Raw genomic sequence first — 19,438 nt, forward strand, 5'->3', positions numbered from 1 at the left:
ACCGACAAAAATGTAAATGGATCTTTTCCCCATCCTCTTAACTGTAACTGTCTTTCCCCCCAACACGCACATCACTGACTAGTCTTTAGCACTGCCAGTTTACAAGCACTCCACTGACAGGTTTGTTTTTTATTGTGAAATGCACAAAGGCAGCTTCACAGCTATGCCAAGCAGGGATCGGCTTGCCACTCTAAGGAGGTTCTCAGTCTCCAGCAAGGGAGAATGGATTGCTAGGGAAGTGGGCTGGTTGCAGAGAATGCAAGGGTGAAAGGTGGAAAGTATGGCCACACCTTCCCCCCCCCCCTCCTCCTCTATATTTGGCCAGTTTCCTTCTGCCCTCCATGCATCTGACGAAGAGAACTTGATTCTTGAAAGCTTATGCTACAATAAAATCGGTTAGTCTTAAAGGTGTTACTGGACTCTTTTTGATTTTGCTACTACAGACTAACACGGCTGGATCTAACAACATCACGGTGACCCTGGCCAGGTCACAAACTGATCTTTATAGCCTCAACCCTAGAAAATATCTGGTGGCCACAGATGGAGCCAGAGCACAGTCACATCTGCTACAAGTGGAGCAAACGCTTAGTTTAGCAGCCAGTAGTGGCTGCGTTAGGCCAGGGACAGACAGATGGCAGTTCACGGTCTTCCTCAAGCCTCCGGGTTGCTGGGATTCTTGCATAGAATGTTAGATGAACTCCAGCCAGTGTCCTCCGATGCCCTTAGGCAAGAGTGCAGACTCAGGAACACTTAATATAAATTAGCTACACTTTCACTGGTGAGAAACCTTGAGAATGTGCTGTAGTTTTATGAATGGGGGGGAAACCCAGGGGTCCTAAGAAAAGTAAAAAGCACACAAAGCTGAAGTCATCTCACTCGACTTCTCCAGACATGGTGTTACGTAACACAGGCACATCCCGCAAAACACTGGTGATGACAAGGGGGAAACAGGTAAGTGGGAAGGGCCCCACCCATTTCATGCTAACCCTCACAACACCCATGTTATAGAAGTCCCTGTTATTCTAATTATTCAGACTGGAAATTGAAGCCAAGAGACAGCACACTGAGTGAGGAAACCACAAAGAGCCCATAGAGGAGGCAAAATGTCCTTGCCCTTTTCCAAATTAACATCCCATTCTCGATCCTTTGAATCACACTGGTTCCCTACTATTGTGTTCTCAGATTTTCTCAGCAACTGTGGAGGCAATATACCTACCTTTTCCCCAAGCAACATGAAATTCTTTGGGTCCTGTTAATCAGGTGGGAACCAAGCAAAAGGGCTCAGAGAGCTGCAAGCAGTTCACAAGCCAAGCATAGCCCCACCGAGAGGCTCCAGTTCCAGATGCTTGCCCTAGCTATCCTCAAAGGCACAACTTGTACCTCTGACCGTTATTTGCATAAACTGTCAGCCAGATCCTATCCGGCTGAAGTGGCATTTTTTCTCCAGCAACGGGACTTAGTCCAATAAGGAGACTTTCCACCTGGACACTTAATATAAACATGGAGGAGGTAGAGCTGGAACACACGTCCCACTTGGCATTAAACCCTTGGGCATTGCATCAGGGCACCAGCAGTGAATGAGGCTCTGGCACCAACGATGCATGTGGGAAAATATTCCCAGAGCTCCTGCTAAGGAACCAATCAGGAACAACTGACAGGGTTCCAGAACAATGCAGTTATTCCATTGCCTCAGCACTGGTGAACCAATTAAAAACTAGGAGTAGGAGCTGGCACTGCTTCAGAGATCCCAACCCTCAACACCGATGACTGGGCTCAGCCGGGCACAACATTGCTGTTTCCTGCCAGGTTTTGAGGGAGAGAGGCAGGAAGTGGATTTGGTGGAAGCTCTCAGTTGGCAGGCAACTGCTGGGACACTTTCGCCTCCAGATAGTCTGCCCTAACAGCGTTCCCGTTTGCTTTCAACTGTGAGGCACCCAGCATAGAGCACCAGACCCTCAAAAGATTCTGGGGGGTGTCTGTGCACAGGAAACTTGGTGGGGATAAACCATGACAGATGGGGGCACCTTGCAGAAATACGGAGAGTTAGTGAGAGCATCAAGCTAGAAAGAGAAGTAATAGGACCTAAGCAGACAAAGTGCCTGCAACAGTTGGGTGGGTTTCTGTATCCCAGATAACAAAAGAGGAGGTTATGTTCTGTTCTTTGAAGGCTACGTGTCAGCAACTTGAGCCCAATCTAAGGGCTTATGAGCCCAGTTTTGAAGGATAAAGGGCAGGTACTGGACTGGTAGCCTATAAGATCCCATTCTGCCAAAAGAGAGGCTCAGTTCCAACCATAAGCAGGTAAGCTGCAAGAGGGTGTTTGGCCTGAGAGTGTGTTGTAGAGCCTGTTGGGAGACGCGCACTTCTGGTTCAATGGGTCTCTCCAAACCAGCTCAAGGACTCCAGCCTGTTGCTTGTCCCAAGGTGTAATCTGCTGCTCTGTTATTGACAGCTCCTCTCTTGCTGCATTCAGATGTCACAAACAAGCCAGCAGCACCTGCTTACGATGGGCACGGACCTGGTTTATTGTGGGTTCTTTATTCCCTCTCTCCTTTTCCACTCATGCATACAGCGATGACTGACAACATCCAAAACCAGTAAGTCTTCAATCTGCTTACCTCCTCCAATTTGTTTGTCGCATTCAAATCCAGGCAGAATAACAATTTGTAGTTTGTTTCTTTCTCAGTAACTGAGATTCTTAATGAGAATTAAACTGTGGTTAAGAATCCCAGATCCTGGGAAAGAAGCCAACCCCAAATTGTTAAGGTGCCCTCACACAGATTCCACAATGAACTGGAGGTAGCTGAAGAGTTGTATGCCCAATTTTAGCATGTCACATGAGGACAGAGGAGAGAGGGACCACACGAGACAGTTCTGTGACAGGTGTGACCTGACTTGTAACATCACCAAAGAGGCCTGTGCCTCTTTGCTACCTGTCCAGTGTTTTGAGGTTACAACACTAAGTGCAAAAGGTTTGGGAACCTTTTCCCCTATCAACAGAGCGCAAAATTATGGGTGTTCCCTTTTAGCCTCTTTCCAGGCTCCCTTGTGTTTGAAACAAGATATTATTTCATGTGAGAACAAAGCAATAACAAGTGTGAGTCTCCTTACCCTTGTTCTGTCCTCAATCTCATAGATGCGAAGCTGCATGGGAACATTAAAGCTGTGCAGGATGTTTCCACCAAACACCAGGGAATCTACTGGAGTATAGACAGCATGGATCCACCCTAGATGCATTGCAGGGACGGGGTGAGGGGGAAGAAAAGAATGTATCTCCTGGGAAAACTGCCTCCAGAAACAAACAAACAAGCAGTCAGGACTGGCTGGCTTTCAGTGTAAATGGTGAAAAGGAAACCGAAGAGAAACAAAATTTCAAAGAAAACCAAAGCCCAAGCCAAACAAATGCTTCAACCTTCAACACGATCCCATTAAACACATGTACCCAGTTGTACATCAGCATTTTCACATCTGTAACCCACTGAACAGATGGCTGAGTTTGAGCTTGGTTACTGTTATTCTTCAGGTTTACAGCCCATCTCTCTTCCAAGGAGCTCTGGGCATCATATATGGGGATTATCATAGGTTAGGATAACAGAGTGGCATGATTTAGGGGGACATCCAGAGGATCCTCAGGTGTGCATGCTTCCTCCCCTCAGCTTGAAAATCCAAACCCTTTCTCTTCTGCTGTAAACCACAGTTTAACATTTTGTCCAAATCACAAACTGTAGCTTAGTCTCTGCCCATCGGCCCAGGATTAAACTGACGTTTGGAATGCTGGTTTGGTGTCCAGGGAACAATCACGGATTGTGTTCAGACAAAATGACAAATTATGCTTTATTGTCCCTAGATGCATGAAGACAAGACACACCAAAAGAGCCCAAAGATTCCCAGGCTCTTTCCACATGAGACTGGCTTTAGGTTACTTAGTGAATTGCATGTTGACTGGGGATTTGAACCAAATTTCCCCAGTTCAAGGTGAAGTTGACAGAGCCTTAGGGGAGGAGAAGGGGAAATTAACAAACTCTCTGAGGAGTGAGCTTTGCAGGCTCTGTAGAGAGGTGAAACTGACAGAGCCTTTGGCTCTTTTTAAACTTCGCATCCCAGCTAGTACTGCATCTCCCTACGCTTTAGCGTTCCTGTGTAAGATGTCTCATGCAGACAGACTCTCAGTTAAGCTCTCTTAATTGAAGTCAAGGGAGCCGTGAGGCTTGAACCAGCAACGCAGCAGAAGAGGAAGGGATTTATCCAGTAAGCTGCCTCAGACCATGCGTACTTAAGCTAAGGTTCCCATTCCCCCACCCAAGGTGGGGGATCCCCCAATCCCCCCTTCCCCCCCCACCATGCCCACTTGCTTAGCCGGCAGGGGGGCATGCTCCCTGGGGCACCCCCTCCCCGGGTGGTGCGGTGTGCCCCGGGTGGGGGGCGCACTCCTGCGCCGCAAGAGCAGGCCGCTCTCGCCGTTGCTTGCTCTTGCTGCCCCTTTGTGCCAAATGAGAGTGGTTGGTGGCAAGAGCGGGCTGTGGCCGCAGCGAGAGCAGCCCGTGCCGGTAGAAAAGGCCCCCTTTGACCCGGGGGCGCACTTTGACCCCACGTGATGACGTCAGTCCCAGAAGTGACATCATCATGCAAGGCAGGAGTGCGCGTGCTGTGTGCACTGTGCGCGAGGAAAGAAGCCGGGGTAAGTGTCGGCTCACAATCCCCCGCCGGGAGAGTCCGGGGAGCTGGGCATCTTCCGACAAGGGACTCCAGGTCCCGGCAACCCTAGCTTAAGCCCACACACAAAAGGGAAGAATACGCTCCTGTGATCGGCAAGCAGTATAAAGATGCTGGAAAGGCCAGACCTGATAAAAAGACTTCGAACATATTTCGCTCAAGCTCCCAATTTCAGCAACTGTCCTCAAGATCCCTGGATTAGAAAACTACGTTTGATGAATGCATTTTCATGGAGCTCAGAGCATACCTTCCCCATTTTGTCTTCAAAACAACCCTGTAAGACAGGCCAGGCTAACAGAGAGTGACTGACCATGTGTTATCCATGGCAGGGTACGGATTTGAACCAGGGTCTTCCAAAGACCAGATCAACTTACTAAGCACTAGACAACACAACAATTCTTAGGTTACCTGAAGGAATGAAGAAAGTGTGCCCTTGTTTCAGCTCAATTCTTTGGCATCGCTCCACCCTGTCTCCCAGAAATATATCGCTTTGTTTCCCCGAGAGAACCCACTCCTCATAGAGTTCTAGGTTCTGCAAAGTGGGAGGGATCAACCAGAAAATCTAGAAAGAAAAGGAAGAAAGGTAATCCTTTAGAATCCGAAGAGCATCAGGGCTTTAGATCCAAGGGATGCACGCCTGAATTTGTCCTACTGAAAAAGCTGCTTCTGCACAGCCACCGAGCAGGGCCCACTCCAGGCTGCGTCAGCCCCTTGTAGGAAGGGCCAGTAGACTGCCTGACTGGAGAGGAGAGCAGGGCTGTCAAGCAGTGTACTGGGACTTCTTGCCACAGCATCCCATGGCTTGGACAGGTACCTGCACTGGCACAGTGGGTCTCTGACGTTGGGAAACTGGGATGTCTCTCGAAGCTTCCCTGAGCTCCAGCTGGATTTGGCCCAGTTCAGTTTCCCAGTGATACAGCAGAACAGACACCAAGACAAACCAAATAAAAAGGACTTTCATTGGCCACAACTAGAATGGCAAAGTGGGACAAAATCCACTTTGGAGCTTTGATGAATTGCGGGATATAAATATTTTAATGTATAAATACGTGAACTGATTACCTAAGCTAGTCTTGCACAATAGCAGCTACAATACTTGCAATCAGCCATGGACAAGTTTTTAGGTAACAATGCAAAGTATGACATCATGAAATCAAGGTGCATCCATTGAATCAGCTGCACTCGAGGTCTACAGAAAAATCTCCCAACTTTCTGGGACATCCTCAAAAATTCTTGGGTACTAAAACACCCCCAACCTTAGCCAAGCCAGGGCCGTTTCCACACGTCTTACTTGCTGCTGGAACATCGCGGAAGACAGCATCTTCTCATGAGAAATTGCGCCAGGAAGATGCGATTTCGTGCAAAAATCCCAGATAACAGCGTCTTCCGGGCGCGATTTTGTGCGCGAAGACGCTGTCTTCTGCGATGTTCCGGCAGAAGGTAAGACGTGTGGAAACGGCCCTGGAAATCATCATGCACCCAGCAACAGGACAGGGTTCACAGACTGAAAACATACCTGTGCATGAAATTAATTAATTAATATATTTTAATGTTGGAAAGGGGCCTCTACCACAGATGGTGAACTACTACCATGTCTATTTATATATACAGCTGCAAGACAGCCATAAATGCAATACGGCAACCAGCCCAAGCATGGAGGGAGGGAAAGAAAGAGTGATTCCATTTTAACTAAACTAAGGAACTGATATTTGAAGCAAGCCAAGGCTGTCGGCTTCTACCAGGCTCTTGAGAGCTTGTAACCAAAATGCTGGACACATACCAGGAATGGTGGGGGGTGGCAATAAATGACAGGGAATCCCACCACCACCTGCACCAAATTTCCTTCTCCTGGCTTCAATACAGCCATTTTCACCACCACCCCTCTGTTTTGCCCTCTCCTCACTTTTCTTTCTCCAACTTCCCCTCAACTGCCATCAGCATTCCACACCTCCTACAGCATTCCACACATTCTGGTGGGCCACACTGCCCTACTTGCTGGGATCATGAGCCCCCCGCAGAGCAAACCTTTTTTTGCTAACTTTTGGAAGGTGCTGCTGGTCGGGTATCTGTGTTGGGAATAAGGACTCCCTGTCTCTCTTTTCAGGCATGCCAAGAGAAGCAGCAGTACAGCAAGGCGTGGTCACTCGATGGTGGAGCAATTTCTTCCTCCCAAGGCTCTGACCCTTGGCTTGTTTTTCACTAGGGTGTCCCTCGTGGTTTTCAGCCTGTGATTCCTGCCCTTGGCATTCTACAATCCACAATCTTACCCTTGGCGCCAGGCAAAGCCATTCCTCTGACTCCACCTCTTCCTGGCACACGATCTTGATATCAAATGACTTCCTATCACTTTTTTACAACCGAGTGGGTCCCAGGTTAAGAAAAGGTGCAGACCACTTTCCTAGAGCATGCTCTGTCCTCATAAGGCCAGGGTTTTTGGGGTGGGGTGTGTGTGTTTTAATTTAATTTACATCATATTTTTCTGCATATCTGTCACCACCACCCCACCACCAATGAGTATGCAAAGCCAACAGTTTTTGCTATGACCTGGTTCACTGCAGTTGTCAACTTTGCCATTATAGGAAACAGGTTGGGAACCTGTGACTACTGCACTGTGGGAGGGGAGATTCCCCCACCCTAATCTGACCCTCTAGGATTCTATAATGCTCACAACGCCTTGAGGAGGCCAGCTTCTCCCTCTCCTTCTGGTTTTTCCCACACTTTAACTGACTCAACTGATCCCAACATTCCAGGGACAATGAGCATGCTCAGTTCTCAGCAGGCTGCTTTCAGTTTATATGTAAGTATGTGTGCTTTCTTTTCTGTATGCCCAGGGAGTATGAATCCCACACTTATTTGAAGGCATTTTTATTTTTGCTGATCTCTTGATTAGCTTAAGCCACCATCTTTACTATTAGCTACCGTTAAATAATGTTTAATTATTGTTAATTTGCCGCATCTGGCTCTTAGACCATTTGTGTTGTTAGTTTTTTTTTAAAAAAAATGGATCTGGAACACTAGTGTGATTTTTATGCAGAGGGTTTTAATGACAGGAGCGAATCTGAGAGGGCCAAAATGCAGGGATCACTTTAAAAAAAATTTAAAAGGACTGAAATATTGAAATATGTCTGATGCAGAAGCAAAATGTCTTTCTGGCCATAATGTTTTTTACAGAGCAAGCTGATTTCTGAAGGTTTTGAGCATTAAGTAATTACAAAGTTTTTTTTTTTAAATAAGGGATGAAAATACAGAAACTACCAGGCAGCAAATGAATGCTTCTCCCCCTCCTCCCTGTTCCCCTCCCCCTCAAAGTGTCACATCCACTTACCTTCCCTCCTCGAAAAACATGATACCAAACTGAAGTGCCCCCAAAATCAATGTGAAAATCCGTGAAGCATCCTTTCACGCTCATCAGACAGTACCTGCAAGTGCATGTAGATTTTTCTTTTTAAAAACCAGCCCACAAAAATCAATCGTGATTTCCCACTCGTCTGTGAAATCAAAGCTTGTTTGTTAATTTTTAGCTTTAACCGCTATGCAAACGACTCTCCATAATAGGTCTTATTGACCCCCTGGCTGGGTGCAAAACAAAAAAAACAATCCCTTAATTTCTGCAAGAGAAAAATTTGCCTGTTGGGAGGGGAAATTCCGAGTTTCCGATTTACAGCATCAGGATAGAAATCACGCTGATCCACAATTACACAGTTAAACTGGTTCTCTGCATGCACTGTCCACTGCTCTGTGACCAACACAACCCCAGCAAAGGTTCATTCTAGATACCCAAGAGAGAATTAGCAGCTTCTCCTCAAGTTCTTTTCAAATGGTGTCAAAGAACAAAGTTTCAAACAGTTCCATTTGAACCTAAATCCACAGTAGATGCCCAACCACGAAGCGTGCTGCTGTGTTCAGGGATGGCAGAGAGAAAGCAATTAGCTACACTCAATACTCCTAGTTGTTGTTGTTGTTTTTAAAAAAGATTACCCGCTTCTTGAAATGATGGAAAGAATCCACGGGTGGAATGGCAAAGTACCAAGCCCACTCTCCCCAAGCGTTCTTTGCAAGAGTTTGAGCACAGTCACAGGGCACCCTCTCGGCGGAGGCACACAGCTTCCCCTCTGCATGGCTCCTGATCCTCTTGCCTCCGTCCGTATCTAATGGCTGAATTATTGACTCTATTCTGACGCTCACCACAGGCACCTTAGCAAAGGCAGGGGACATATACCACTTAACCTACTAACCTCTTTTCCTTGTTCTGGTTGGTGGTTCAGGGTTTGGACACATCTCAGTTTTCTACATTTCTCTCAACCTTCCTGCAGTGCCGAGGACGACATACCAGAAAGAGGCGCCCCCTTCCCTCGCCTTCCAAAAAGGCTCCAACGAACGGTGCCTTTTTTCTTCATCACATTTTCAGGTACAGGATCTCAGCAGTATGCAGACGGCATGCAAAAGTCCCTCTAGACGATAGGCTAGGACGGACCTTACCATGTGCCTTGGGAAGGCTAGCAAATCAGAAAGTCTTTGGATACATAAGAGCCTGCTGCCTAGCAACCCCATCCAAGGCCGGGAGTTGACAGAGTGATACGCAATGCTGTCATGAAGACGGTAAATTTGCAGGCTTTGGGGAGGGGGGTATGGAACCCACCCTCCTCGCGCCTCTGCCTTGCAATTAAAAAGCTTTCCGTGTGCAATTACAAGCCTTGCCTGTTTTTCTGCTCTTAGAATTTCAGCAGCACTTTCAAGACAGAGTGGAGATTTATTTTTCTTCACCCTGAGAATATTTCAGATGCTTTTTAAAAAAAAATTAAAGCTGAAAAGAAAATCACAGACAGTCTAGGAAGCTATTAGACTCTCAGGACACAGTTTAGCAACAAGCCAGGCATGCGCAAGCCCCACAGAAAACAGTGGGTTTAAGCAAGCGTAACTCACCCTTTGATTGTGACCTCTTATGTCCTGCTTTTCAAAATATGAGTCCTTCTCTCCTCCGCACTTCCTAAACCATCTGTTTCTTTACCCGTTATTATTTTAGTGCCCAAATTAGATAGAACCATACAGTTTCTTGAAGGCAACCTTCAGGTAACTGAAATGTACACTAACTTTTAATCACAGATTGCAAGGAAAGGTTCAATTTAAAACAAGCTATCAGCAAGTAATAACTGTTTCCAAATGCTTCAAAAGTTTTTTTTTAAATTTAGATACTTGTAATTATTCTTTTCAGCTGTCACAACATCGTCATAGGGGGAAATCTATGAAAGATTCCATCTTAGAATTCTAGATTGCCTCGCAAATGCTAAAATTATCACTTAAATCTCTTGTAGTCTGTTCATCAGTTACAGTCGGAAATGACCATATGGAGTTGCCTTATACTGAATCAAACATTGCCTTATACTGAATCAAGCAGTGCTGTCTGACCTGTTTCATGGCCAAAGTCATCCTTGCCCTCTTTGCCTGAAGATGCCAGGGACTGAACTCAAGGCCTTCCATGTGCAAGTTTTATGTGAAGAGCTGCAGGCGCTCCAGTTAGTTTGCACCATTACATAGACTACAAAGCAACATCCTCTTTCTGAATATGAAACAAGCTCCAATGCATTTGAAACTGAAGAAAAACAAATCAGTCCAGACTTGCAAACTTTTTTATTTTAACAAGGCAATTTCAATTCTGCCCCCCCCCCAAGAAACTTAAACATCCATTCCCAAGAACAGCTGGGGGGGGGAGAGGTGGCACACACACAGGGACTAGTTCGAGATCTTTAGAAGCCTCCTGTTGTTCTCTTTCTCTCTGCCAACTCTAACCAAGTGCAAAAAGCTCATTCTGTCTATAAATTTCCCCTGTGACCGTAACAGAGGATGCTTCTCCACTCGACACCAGCAGCTGATGAAAGGGCTGGGGAATCTGAAAAGCTCTCATCCGCCATGCGGTCTCTGGCGAAATGCCTTTGCGTTGACCTCTACAGCTTCCTCTCAACACGACGCTGCAGTCACATGGCTGCTCAGCGCTGCTTCCATGCCGCGGCTAATCTTACACCCCAGCCCAAGCTCAGCAAGCAGTTTCTCATCACCAAACTGACACTTTTTTTTTGCTCCGGGGGGGAAAACGGTCCAACTTTTCAAAAGGCGGGGTGGTCTCTGAACCACAAAATTTGGGGGAGGAAATAATGTTCCCATCTCTCTCCACTCCCACTGCTGTTCTCTTTGCTTCCCCCCCCACACCAAAAAAAAAACCTGGATAGGAAAATATTAAAAGAATGTACAGTTGTATGTGCCTGAAGACCAAAGGAGGAGGCAGGACAAAACTTTGTGCTTCTTGAACTCCAACGATTGCAAAAAAAATCCTTTGCTTTCACAAGCTGCAGATGTTGTACAACTCCTGCAAACTCATCTTTTTCAATTCAACACACATCCCCTGCTGAGATTATTTAAATAAGCAGACATTCAACAATATGTTTTCTAAGGTTCCCCCCCGCCCTACCCACACACACGAAAGTTTAATTTGTGATCTTGCCTTGCAACTGAAAATCCATTCGGTGGCTGTTCTTTTTTTAAATTCTTTTTCAGAAAATGTCAAAGCCAATTTGATAAGCACCAAAGCAGTAAAAGACTGACCCTCCCTCCCCTTCTGTCACACACGCACACACACACACACACACACACACAAGAATGATACCAGGAATTTTCTACACTGACATTTAGTTGATGCTGAACATGTATGGCATTGATTTCAGAGGATTCAAGCTGCATTTCTGCCAACTCATTTAATTGCTGCCAAATTAGAAGCAAAGTTGGCATTTGCATACACATGCATACGTACTATGGCGCCAGAAAAAGCTCTCCCAATGCTGTGTGGGTGTCATTTTCTTCCTGCGTCGTCCCCGTGGATGTGTGGGCAGAGGTTTCCTCAACTGACACTTGCCTAAAATTGTCCTTTAGCATTTTTTTAATCTCCTGGAGAGATGCTTTGCACATTTCCTCCCACTGTGCTGAAAACACACAGCAGTTGTAGTAATGTATGCTGTAGATTTTTGCCCAACTATGTAAGACATAGTTAAGGAAATCCAGAACAATGTGAAAAATAGGTACATTGGGGCACAGAATGACCTTTATGGCAGATAAAATAAAATAGCAGAGGGAAAGGCAAGGACAGATAGCCCTGTACTACAAATGTTTTCAAAATGGGATAAAAATAAGATTCTGTCTCCCTCCATACCACTCCATATTGCATGTCCATCTTGTTTCAGTGGCAAAATTTGCCCTTATTCAAAGCAGTACATTCTGAGTTGTGGAAATCTAGATTTCAGACATACTGTCTCTACTTCCCAATTAATTTCAGAATAGACTCTGGAGGTCTGCTATAGGGGAAATCAACCTCAGCTACCAAAAACATAATGTAAATCCACAAAGATGTTCAGAGCCTCAAGGAAATGCCATGATCACAGACAGGGATGTGTAAGAGGTCTGAAAAAAATCCAGACAATGTGACTATGAACTTTACAAGTCAAACACCACACTGAAGAATAAATCACGCCATAAACCCAAAATAAAATTCAAAAATTGGTAGTATTACACATGGAAGCCCAGAGACCTGTGCTGAACCATATATACTAACAGTGGTGTAAACCTCACACGCCCGTTCAAATGCCTAGAGAAAATCAGACACATATAAAAATGAATACAGAGGAAGATATATACTCATTACCCTACAATCAGATCCTTGCCTCTTGCTGTAAGTTAAGCCCAGTTGATTCCCTCTAGCATTCAAGGTCTGTCCAGTCACTGAAATCCTGCCAAGACAATCCCAAATTGAAGCAGATGGTTCTCAGATGTTTGTGTGTATGTGTGTGTAGCGCTTTAGGCCAATGAGGAAAGTATAACTACCTCTTCCTTCTTAGCAGGAAGGAATGACCAGTGGGTTGGAAAAATTCCAATAACATAAAACCATAGGGGTAACACACAATAGAAAACCAGGGACAGATGGATGGACAGACAGACAGACAAAACATAGCAAATTTTGCCATCTGGTAGCTGATGTCAGTCTCAATTAAACCAAAATTGTTGGCACTTTCTGACACTATTTCAAGGCACACAAGATTTTGTAGGAAGGAAGAAAGGATGACGGACTTATTGATAATATGGTGTTTGGGGCCAGTTTTCACTTAACTGGCCCTCAGCACAACCCATTGCTTCCATTTTGTGTCAGGAATTATGCCATTCCTAAGAATGCAAGTCCCCTGCTGGGGGCAAGTGATCCTCCACTCCCATCCTCCACCCAATCCCCGCCCTTGCTTACCTGGCCAGCAAGCCGGCAGGTGGGGAAACACACCTCCCCGGGTGTGCTCCTATGTGCCACAGCGGCCTGATTCGGGCCCAATTCAGCTGGATTCGGCACAAATCGGGCTACTGCGGAGCACAGGAGCACTCCCATGCTTTGCAGCAGCCAAATTCGGACCAATTCAGGCTGATTCCTAGGACAGCACATGACCCATGTGATGAAATTTCTCAGAAGTGACGTCATCGCGCAAGCCAAGAGGGCACATACACACTCCATGTGCGTGATAGGGGAAGCCAGGAGGTAGGTTCCAGGCTTCCAACCTCCCTCCCAGGGGGTCGGGGGACCTGGCAACCTTATTTCTGACACTACGTGAGGCACTCTAGTAAGTGCCCCCTTGCATGACTCCTCCCCATGCCCCCCCCCAGTTTGGCACCCCAGGGATCTGGCAACCCTAGCTGATACAGTGCAGTGGTAACAGGGCTTCCACATGGCAGGTTTCCCCATAGTTCCCTGCCCCAGTTCCCTGGAAATAGCAGTTCCCCTGCTCCACCCCCATACCAACAGGGCCTTTTCAGTTTGTTTGTTTGAAATAGCCAACTGAAAGTCATTATAAAAATCTCTAGATCAGGTCCCATAAATTCACAACTTTCATGTTTACTTTTTTTTTAATGCAAGCCTTTAACCCTTTCAGTCTGGAGATATACCTTTCCTTATATCTCTGTTACAAAAGGGGCAAGAGACTTTTTAAAATGAAAGCTGAGAAGCCAGAGAATCCAAACGCACAAATGATTAGAACATTATACCAATGTAAAGATATTCAATTGCTGATTAAAATACAAAGAAGTCCCCCGTTGGTAGAGGGAGGAAACGGCCACTGTGAAGAAAAGGGCAGGGAAAATAGTTGCCGCATGAGTGGGACCGGGCAAATCTGAATTTTTCCCACCCGCACAGCAGCCATCCAAGCTTTACTGCAATCTTTCCCAAAACTTTGTAGCAAAGCAGGTTTGAAAAACATGAGAGAACAGCCAGGAGGTGCTCCACAATATTGTGGGGACGCAGGGAAAAAAAACCCTACTTCCTTACAATATTGAACCTGGGACAAATAACCTGTATGGAAACCACTAGTGTTAACTGTTGTGAAATTCCTGGATTCTATGTCAGGCAGGGAAAGAAATACGGAAATACTTTACAAATGGATCTCAAAAGCTACAGTAAGTTTAGAAGAGGGTCCCACTTCAAAAAGCTGAGAACCACTGATCTAGAAGGGGAAAAAATTCTTAGCTTTGCAACATGATGCAAAATCAGTATGGCGGTGGAGAGCCAAGTTCGAATTTCTACACTATTTATATATGGAATGCATTTTCACAGCTAGGCCAATGCTTTGAAAGGTCTGTGCTAATGAGTTTTTGCTGAATGTGCTCATGTTACAGCCTAACACAACTTTCCACCAGGGTAAATGTTTAAGATACAAACCCATGTTGAAGTAGGGTTCTCATCTTCCAGGTGGGGTCTGGAGATGTCCCCAAATTACAACTAATCTCCAGGCAACAGAGATCATTCTCCTGGAGAAAATGGCTGCTTTAGAGGGACATTATACCCCTCTGATGTTCCTCCTTTTCCCAAACTCCACCCTCTCCAGGCTTTATCTGAAAATCGCCAAGAATTTCCCAATCTAGAGTTAACAGTCCTGTGTTCAAGGTGGTCATATGTGTGTATCCACATTCAGGTTTCATGCTACATGGGAAAACATGCCACACAAACACTGAAAAGAAGCCTTCAGTGCAACCTATTCTGAAGGGTTATTGCGAGGGTAAACAAAGAGGCATGTTTATACTGTCAAGTGCCAAATTTCAAGATGGGCGGGAAAACAAATTAAACCAGCCCCCTGTCACTGCAGTGTCCCCTTTTCCCAAGGTGACATGTAAAACTGTCCACTAGGGGTGTGCAAGCCAAAAATTTTCGGCTATAGCCGAAAGTAGAAAGCCGAAAGAAGATTCTCTATCGTTAAAGCCGAAAGCCGAAACAAGAATCTCTTTCGGCTTTCGGCTTTCGGGATTCTTTCGGCATTATTTCGGCATTCTTTCGGCTTTTTTCTATGGGAAAATGCCTCCGTCTTCCAGGACGCCTGGAGGAGGCATTTTCCCACCGAATAAGCCCAAAATTGGTGGGGACCTTCCTCTAACCCTTCTCTAACAACCACCCAAGTTTCAGACAGATTGGACTTTGGGGGGCCATGTTATGGCCCCCCAAAGCAGGTCCCCCCATCCTCCCATAAGAAAGCGAAGGAGCAGCATATTGTTAGCATGCTGCTGCTGATCTTTCTTCATTATTTCCTATGGGGAAAAAATGAAGAGGCAGGCTTCCTTTGCCAGGGGTGGCATTTTGCATGCAAAATGCCCCCCAGCCCTCAGGGGCCCTTCTCCCACCCCTCCTCCCACCCCCCACCAAGGCTCAGTCTGCTCCCACTTGGGGGGGCCATTTCATGGCCTCCCCAAGTAGGTGCTCTGCTCTCATCTCTACCACTGACAGCTGGGGGAGGCTTGTGTTGCCAGGGGTGGCATTTTGCATGCAAAATGCCCCCCAGCCCTCTGGGGCCCTTCTCCCACCCTTCCTCCCACCCCCCACCAAGGCTCAGACTGCTCCCACTTGGGGGGGGCATTTCATGGCCTCCCCAAGTAGGTCCTCTCAGCCCCTAAAGTCCACCCCTTACAGCCCCACACAAACCCAATTCCCCCCCAGCTGCCACACACAGACCCAAATCCCCACATTAGCCCCTCACAGACCCAAATCCACCCCCACCTGCCCCACACCCATAACCCCAGGAACAGGCTGGCAAAGGCCAGCCCTCTCCCTTTGTTCCCTATGCTGGGAACTTCTAAACTCTCTTTCCCTGGGCAATTCTGCACAGCCCAGGGGTGCCACAATGGTGGGCACACTTCTGAGTGCCAGCTGGTCCCTGTGAAAGAGCACCTGAACCACAGACACCCTCCCTCAAATTCCCCCACCACCTACAGAGATGGCTGGCCAGCCAGCCCCATTGTTCCCTATGATGGGAACCAACTGCACAACAAAGAATAAAACAAGAACAACACAAAATAAAGTTTTTAAAAAATTATATTCTCCCTTCCAAAGTACAAGTAGGCAAAGCATTATGACACATTACACCAGCAGTCCCCCACACAGAAAAATTAAAACAAAACTCACTCAACATCAGAGAATCACAAAGCATGATTCCTGTCAAAAACACTTTATTTCTTGAACAGCTTTAGGTTACACAGCAGGGGGGAACACCAAAGGGCATGGCAGCACTATCTTACACAAAAATAACACAACTCACTTCACATTAAAGAATCACCCCAAAAAATTGCTGTCAAAAGCACTTTATTTCTGTAACTGCTTTAGGTTACACAGTAGGAAGGCACCACAGAGCAGGAAAGCAGTGTACTACACAAAAACAACACAACTCACTTCACATCAGAGAATCACACAAACACAATTGCTGTCAAAAACGGTGCAGTGGGTTGTATTATTTTTTGTAGTACATTGCTATCATGCCCTGTTGTGCCCTCCTACTGTGTAACCTAAAGCTGTTCAAGAAATAAAGTGTTTTTGCCAGGAATTGTGTTTTTGTGATTCTCTGATGTTAAGTGAGTTGTGTTATTTTTGTGTAAGATAGTGCTGCCATGCCCTTTGGTGTTCCCCCCTGCTGTGTAACCTAAAGCTGTTCAAGAAATAAAGTGTTTTTGACAGGAATCATGCTTTGTGATTCTCTGATGTTAAGTGAGTTTTGTTTTAATTTTTCTGTGTGGGGGACTGCTGGTGTAATGTGTCATAATGCTTTGCCTACTTGTACTTTGGAAGGGAGAATATAATTTTTTAAAAACTTTATTTTGTGTTGTTCTTGTTTTATTCTTTGTTGTGCAGTTGGTTCCCATCATAGGGAACAATGGGGCTGGCTGGCCAGCCATCTCTGTAGGTGGTGGGGGAATTTGAGGGAGGGTGTCTGTGGTTCAGGTGCTCTTTCACAGGGACCAGCTGGCACTCAGAAGTGTGCCCACCATTGTGGCACCCCTGGGCTGTGCAGAATTGCCCAGGGAAAGAGAGTTTAGAAGTTCCCAGCATAGGGAACAAAGGGAGAGGGCTGGCCTTTGCCAGCCTGTTCCTGGGGTTATGGGTGTGGGGCAGGTGGGGGTGGATTTGGGTCTGTGAGGGGCTAATGTGGGGATTTGGGTCTGTGTGTGGCAGCTGGGGGGGAATTGGGTTTGTGTGGGGCTGTAAGGGGTGGACTTTAGGGGCTGAGAGGACCTACTTGGGGAGGCCATGAAATGCCCCCCCCAAGTGGGAGCAGTCTGAGCCTTGGTGGGGGGGTGGGAGGAAGGGTGGGAGAAGGGCCCCAGAGGGCTGGGGGGCATTTTGCATGCAAAATGCCACCCCTGGCAACACAAGCCTCCCCCAGCTGTCAGTGGTAGAGATGAGAGCAGAGCACCTACTTGGGGAGGCCATGAAATGCCCCCCCCCCAAGTGGGAGCAGGCTGAGCCTTGGTGGGGGGTGGGAGGAGGGGTGGGAGAAGGGCCCCAGAGGGTTGGGGGGCATTTTGCATGCAAAATGCCACCCCTGGCAACACAAGCCTCCCCCAGCTGTCAGTGGTAGAGATTAGAGCACCTACTTGGGGAGGCCATGAAATGGCCCCCCCAAGTGGGAGCAGGCTGAGCCTTGGTGGGGGGTGGGAGGAGGGGTGGGAGAAGGGCCCCTGAGGGCTGGGGGGCATTTTGCATGCAAAATGCCACCCCTGGCAAAGGAAGCCTGCCTCTTCATTTTTTCCCCATAGGAAATAATGAAGAAAGATCAGCAGCAGCATGCTAACAATATGCTGCTCCTTCGCTTTCTTATGGGAGGATGGGGGGACCTGCTTTGGGGGGCCATAACATGGCCCCCCAAAGTCCAATCTGTCTGAAACTTGGGTGGTTGTTAGAGAAGGGTTAGAGGAAGGTCCCCACCAATTTTGGGCTTATTCGGTGGGAAAATGCCTCCTCCAGGCGTCCTGGAAGACGGAGGCATTTTCCCATAGAAAAGCCGAAAGAAAGCCGAAAGAATCCCGAAACGTTTCGGCTTTTTTCTTTCGGCTACCCGAAACGTTTCGGCATTCCCCGAAACGTTTCGGCATTCCCCGAAAGAAGCCGAAACACTTTTGTTTCGGCATTCTTTCGGCATTCTGAATGCCGAAACGCACATCCCTACTGTCCACTCAATAATCCAAAAATAAGAAATCCCTGTGCAAACTGTGCAAGTTTTTGAGTTCCCAAGAACTCTGTAAGGCTCACTGTCAGTACAAAAGGAAAGCAAAACAAAAAAGGAACGGTAGACTGAGGAGGAAGAGAAAAACCACAAAGCTGCCCTCTGATGGCTTTACCACCATGTCCTGAACATCCCCCCCCCTTCCTTTTTCATCATGAGCATCCAGGCTGATGGTGAAGTGTTCTGGGGAACTCACAAGCTTGCACAATCTGGCTAGTTCTAGTAAACGGATTTTACTTGTGCTGCTATTGTCTACGGATTTTTTCCTGAAGGGATCCACACAGTTGTCTACAATTTTGGTCAGTTCTCTCACTGGGCCTCCCCCCCCCCCCCCAGTCACTGGAATTTCACCTCAGCGTTTGTGAGGGAAGGAAACCCAATCAAGGGGGAAAAAATCCTCCTGGCTACGAGTTTAGAGTGAGGGAAAACAAAGGCAGTGGTTTGGCCCTCACCACGTGAGCTGTGAGGCGCCTGAGCAGTGAGGGCAGAGGCCCGGCTGGGAAGGGGAAACGCAGCCTTGGCTTTTGAACCACCCCAGAAGCTCTGAGGGAAGCAGGTGGGAGGCCATGGGGAGCATAAAAGCTAGCCAAGCATGGCCAGACCTGGGGAGTGCTGACTCCAACAGAACAGGCTTTCGCTTGAGTAAAAGGCTGTGAGACGTAATGGTTAATGTTTGTGACTGAGGAGAGCTCCAGCTAAGTTGCCTACACCCCCCACCGAAAAAAGATATTCACACACACCCCAAACCCTACTCGGTAACCAAAGTCCTGAGGGAAAGTGCCGTCCCTCAGGAAACCGCATACAGGGCTGGCCTGGTTTCTCTCCACAGCTCAGCCCGGGCCCCACATGGAGGTATTTTTCTCCCCTGCCTGAGAGCTGGGAGTCTCTCGCCACACTCCCACCCAGAGGCACTTCAGGCTCTGAGATGAATAGCCGCCTGCGGCCCCCTTCACTCCCTCTCCTATGTCAGGCCACTGCAACTTTCCCCTCCATTTCGCTGAGGAGGAGGAGGGCACAGCTGGCCACAAAGGACAGCCCCCATTTGGCCTGGGGATGCAAGCAGGCAGCACACAAGAGGGCCGCTTCACACACTGCAGAATTCCTGCCTCCTGGGTTGGGTCAAGTCCTACGGTTTTGTCCCTATCTCCCAAACTAGGATCTAGAGGTAT

The 19,438-nt window shown here is 47.2% G+C and overlaps 1 protein-coding gene across 2 annotated transcripts in view; it reads right to left on the reverse strand.

Annotated features, from left to right (window-relative positions):
• The window catches only part of KDM2B (lysine demethylase 2B), an 85,790-nt gene that overhangs the window by 40,144 nt on the left and 26,208 nt on the right, over positions 1 to 19,438 (reverse strand). For both annotated transcript variants that reach the window (XM_054997044.1, XM_054997043.1), the window contains 3 exons: positions 8,039 to 8,132; positions 5,122 to 5,275; positions 3,112 to 3,227 (listed from right to left, as the gene is read on the reverse strand). In XM_054997044.1, the coding sequence (XP_054853019.1) occupies positions 3,112 to 3,227; positions 5,122 to 5,275; positions 8,039 to 8,132 (364 nt within the window). The remainder of the gene's footprint in view (positions 1 to 3,111; positions 3,228 to 5,121; positions 5,276 to 8,038; positions 8,133 to 19,438) is intronic.

The sequence above is a fragment of the Eublepharis macularius genome, chromosome 13 (genome assembly GCF_028583425.1).
Source record: "Eublepharis macularius isolate TG4126 chromosome 13, MPM_Emac_v1.0, whole genome shotgun sequence".
Classification (NCBI taxonomy): Eukaryota; Metazoa; Chordata; class Lepidosauria; order Squamata; family Eublepharidae; genus Eublepharis; species Eublepharis macularius.